Source organism: Zeus faber (genome assembly GCF_960531495.2).
Source record: "Zeus faber genome assembly, chromosome: 6".
NCBI lineage: Eukaryota > Metazoa > Chordata > Actinopteri > Zeiformes > Zeidae > Zeus > Zeus faber.
This window is the reverse complement of record NC_137201.1, coordinates 18306293-18311292: the sequence shown is the minus strand read 5'-3', so window position 1 is coordinate 18311292 and position 5000 is coordinate 18306293. Positions and strand designations below refer to the sequence as shown.

General features: G+C 44.1%; 1 protein-coding gene across 1 annotated transcript in view; it reads right to left on the bottom strand.

Moving 5' to 3' along the window:
- shank3a (SH3 and multiple ankyrin repeat domains 3a) overlaps positions 1 to 5000 on the bottom strand; it is a gene marked incomplete at both ends in the record, with an annotated part of 157666 nt that overhangs the window by 19693 nt on the left and 132973 nt on the right. Inside the window, one exon of the mRNA XM_080002436.1 lies at positions 2388 to 2463. Coding sequence (XP_079858562.1) covers positions 2388 to 2463 — 76 coding nt within the window. The remainder of the gene's footprint in view (positions 1 to 2387; positions 2464 to 5000) is intronic.

Here is a 5000-nt window from a genome sequence, read left to right as displayed (position 1 = left end):
TGGAAAAACTCAAACAAACAAAAAGTATAAAGTTTAATTTCTAGACATATACAGTAGACATATACATACACACACACACACACACACACACACACACACACACACACACACATATTTATTGTAATAATAATTCAAATTATTTAGAAAATAATAATAATAAAAATAATAAATGAATAATAAAATAGAAAAAAATATATATAACATTTTATATATACATACATATATATATATATATATATATATTCTATTTTTGTATTTTGTATTTATGTAGGGCTACATGTATGTCAGTTAATAAATATTTATGTGGCTGCTGTTACAGTCATAAAACCCTAAAATAAAGGTAATTAAATTCCATCTCCAACATAATGATATAAGATGATTCTAAAATGGGAGCGATTCTAAACTGTGTACTGAATATGAATACACCTAACACGCTTAACACACCACTGTGCTGTGCTCTCGGCAGCATTTTCAGACCTCAAACAGCACACATTTTGGGAGACTGCGCTGCCCAGCGACTATGCAAAGCCCACGTGAAGAGAACCATGTGTTCTTGTGATTGTGTTTAGGATCATGTGGGTGGTGTTGTGGTGGGCGGCGGCAGTCTCCATCAGGTTAGCTGCACTCACACGCACACCCACTCTGCACCGTCACACTTACCGGGGGTAGACAGAACCCCTGCCAACGGATTCGGGAGGCCCCTGACAAACCTTTCTGCAGGAGGGAGGTTAAAGTTTGGGGTTTTGTGAGGTTCGACGACCAGAAAAAGAAGAGGGTACATTGGAAAGTAGTTCAAGCCGGTTGAGTTGATGCTCAGATTTATTTATTTTTTATTCTTTGCACTTTCTGTTGTGCCTCTTTCCCCCGTATCTCTCAAAAAGAGCAGCTTTTAATGCATTAAACCCATCGAGCTTGTGCACAATCTGTAGCCGCCCACGTGGTTCAATACAACATCTCTGTGGCAGCGCTCGCCATTCTATGTCTAGAGTCTATGCTTCCTTAAAATAAACCTCTCCTCTGCCTCTCAGACAGCACTTGGATTTGTAGATTTGTGTTATTTCAGTCCAAGAATAAACACATGTCGACTTAATATGCTCCTGTTGTCATTAAGAATCATTTCTGGCATTCATAACATCCTGTTGGTTGTTGTCAAATCTTTGGAATCCCATTCCCAGCCATTTATCGCGCATATTGTTCAATTGGGATAATGCATCCACCATTAAAAACACACTCTATTGCTACTCCACACTTCTATCCTTGGGTGAGAATGAATAGAATTACAAACGTCATTCTAATTCTTTCCAGATATGGCAGAAAGGCGCTAGAAGTGACACTTAATCACGCTCGAGTCTGAAGTGCAGACATTTGATAAAATGTTCGGGAAGTGGGAGGAAACAATGGAGTCGCTCCCTCAGAGCAGCTCAGTGTCTCACACTCACACATTCTGGCATCGAGATGGGATTTGCATCTTAACAAAGTCTTGGGTAGCAAGGGTGGAAGAAATTCTCAGAATCGAGATTCTCCATTGAACGATTCTGACATTTTCTTCTTTTATTTTTTATCACATTTAGGCTTTCTAAAATATTGTTTGAGCTGGTGAAAAAAAAAATGTGATCCCAATATGCACAGAAGAAAACATTTCACTGTACAATATCAAGAATGGTGAAGGTTCCCCTGGCGTGTCTACAACGTCAAAAAAAGGTCGACGGGCGGAGTCTAATTCCACATTTTATCCCAAAAGATTTTCACCCCTACGCCACTGTGGAAAACGCGTGTTTTCACTCAAGCGGAGGTACAACGTTCCATCTCGGTGTAGTTAGACCTAGCAACAATTACTCTCAATGACCACACCAAGACTCGTGTTTGCATAGCGCGCTACGCAAACTGCTGCTAAATCTGGTTCCGGAGATGAGAGCTGCTCAAAATCTAAATGCCAGGTTGAGAAAAGACACAGCTCAACTTCAAAAGTGTCCAAATGGTAACGTGTGTACTTAGAATCCAACATGAACGGTGCACTAATAAGCACAGACCTAAGAGTACCGACCGAATGGGGTAACCATGCAGTGGCTAAAACGCATACGCACACGCACACACACACACACACACACACACACACACACACACACACACACACACACACACACACACACACACACAGATACAGTATATACTTTTTTCTTAATATTTCTTGTAATGGCAGTCTGCCTCCTTTAGGTGGCAGCAGCATGACAGCATTCACTTTATTAAGCAAAAGTGGAATAAAGATCCTGATTGGCGTTCCGTGCGTGAGGCCGTGTGCATATAGGTATCATGTAAGCTGGCCGCACTGCACGAAAAGTCATGCACACATACTGTACAGGAGTGTGCGACCTGCTGGGTGGAAGTACCTGTATGAGGTGAAGTTGTCGTATGATCCCACAGTGTAGTGTCTGAACAGTCTCTTGGTTCGATCCTCTCGAGTCTCTGAAAAACACAAACGCACAGAGTCAGTCTGAGAGCAATCCAAGATGAAAACAACAGAAAAAAAAAAAAAAAAAAAAAATATATATATATATATATTCAGGGGAGTTCAGGTGTGTGTTTCACCTGAGAGGCCAACATGTCAGCTTGTTGGAGGATTCAAGATTCAAGATTCAAGATTCAAGATTCAAGAGGTTTATTCGTCACATACATATACATACTCTCATACATATATGCAGTGAAAAGTCAATGCAACGCACCCGGTGAGGATGGGTGATGATCAAAACTCTTATTGAATATCCGTCCGGCCAATGGTCAGAAAAAGGTTTATCAGGGAGACGTAACTGTTCTCCAGATGTTCTCTAAATAGTATTAGTAGGTTTTGAAGGTCAACAACACTTCTGATTTAGCAAATCGCAATGCAAGAGATGATCCCGACCATCATACAGGAGGAATCACGTGGCTATTTTCAGATTATGAGTATTAAGACATGGTGATATGAACGAGGAGTTGGAAACTGTGGGAACTTCCAGCACCCAAATAGAAATGCTGTTCACATACAGTCGTGATGGGTTCAGCCTGCGAGTGGCATCGTTATACACTTTTTCCTGGAAAGCATGTGGGTTCATCCGGTTTGGTTCGCAAAACATGCAGCCGCACTTTTATCTGAATAAAAACGAACGAGGATGTCATGGAATACATGTTTGAGCCAATGATCTGTGTTTTAGCCACAAAATGTTGGGGGAAAAAACTCTTTGGAATGAATAGGAATTTAGCTCATGGCATACAAGATATCAAAGAGGGGTATTTTGCATATCTATTTTATGCATCTAGCTAGGAAAGGCTAATTATTTCACAATGTTTTGTTCCATCTCGGACTTAACAGGATAATTACTTAGTGGGGCTTGTAAAAGACGTCTTTATGTAAAGGTTTGTAAAGGCCCAGAAAATTCAGAATGGAAACTGCTTTGGGATCGATGCTGCCAGTGAGTGCACTGTGTGTGTTGTGTGTGTGTGTGTGTGTGTGTGTGTGTGTGTGTGTGTGCGTGTGTGTGTGTGCGTGGTGGAGCTGTCACGATGTGGGTAGATTCCTCCTATGGGAGTGCGTACAGGGATCAATGCCCTTTCCCCCTCCCACTAATACCCTCTTGCACCTCCACTTAACTGCAGTCTGCTGACTGCACACCCCGGGCGGGACACAACCTCTTCATTTGGCCACGTTGGCAACAGCGGGTGTCGGCGCATATCTGTGCACTCGTGTTTAGACGAGGAAGAGAGAAAGGCAGGACAGGAACCGGGACAGAGGACATATGATCGAGTCCGGAAGACAAGAGCGGCAAACGCCGAAAGGAAAGCCAAAGCACGAGAGCCTGACGACTCAGATGACGACTTGACGCGGTTATAACTTCTACTGAGAGCCCGCGGCACAGACAGACAACAAAAATACATTCTGGTCGCCAGTTCCTTTTTATCTTCCCTCACCACTCTGAGGGTTTTCCTCCTTTATCTTCCTTTCACGCGATATTATTCCATTTGGTCCGTGCTCCGCGCCTCGCCCGCTCTAATAGCGGCGTTGTGTGAATCTCAAATCTTCGGATTCTCGAGCGCCCGATTCCATTCACCTTCCAACCGCCAAGCCCCTACTCACCGCCATTAGGCCCCTGGAAGGAAACCACGGGCAACAAGAGTGAGTCGGGGGCCGGCGACGGAAGGAACACCCCTTCTGTTTCACCGTAAGACCGCCTGGAGCCGGACGACGAGGTGGCTGCGTAGATCCCATGTTATGCCGAGCTGAGCCGTGGTTTCAGTGAGAATTGGCAAATTCGGAGCGATACTGATATTCCATAAGACATTCGAGGCAATTTCAACGAGCAGCGTTGCAGCTGAAAGTGCATTCGGTAAAACAAAGGAGACGTACGACCGCGACTCCCAATAGCTAATAGGGACCTGAAGTGGGAAGCGGAGGCGGACTGAAAGGTGAGGAACTTTGTAAGAGGGCTCAAAAAAGGAGATGGTGGATGCGGATGGGGAGGTGGGAGGGAGGCGGGTGCTGTGTTGGAGGAGGTTTTGAAGGTGAGTCATTAAACTCCACTCCTCCAGGCTTTCATTCTGACTTTTTACACACCGCTACTCAGTCCACACACCTCATCCCAAAGTGCTCACCAGACCCGGAAACACACGGACTGACATGCTCACAAGACTCAATGTTTTTTGGATGTGCTGGTGCACTTTAGGATTTGTAGTGTTTGTGCATTCATGAAAATTGAATAAATTATATTTTGCGAGTGTGTGTGTGTGTGTGTGTGTGTGTGTGTGTGTGTGTTATCTACACGGAGAGCATGCCCCAGTGCACAGGCAGTCTATACGTGCGTACTGCAAGTCATTCATCATGACTGTCATAATGTGTTTTGTACCGGCCAGGAGCATCTGATGGCAAGACCCTGATACCACAGATAACCTCAGCACCAGCTCCATCCCTCACACACACACACACACACACACACACACACACACACACACACACACACAAACACACACAC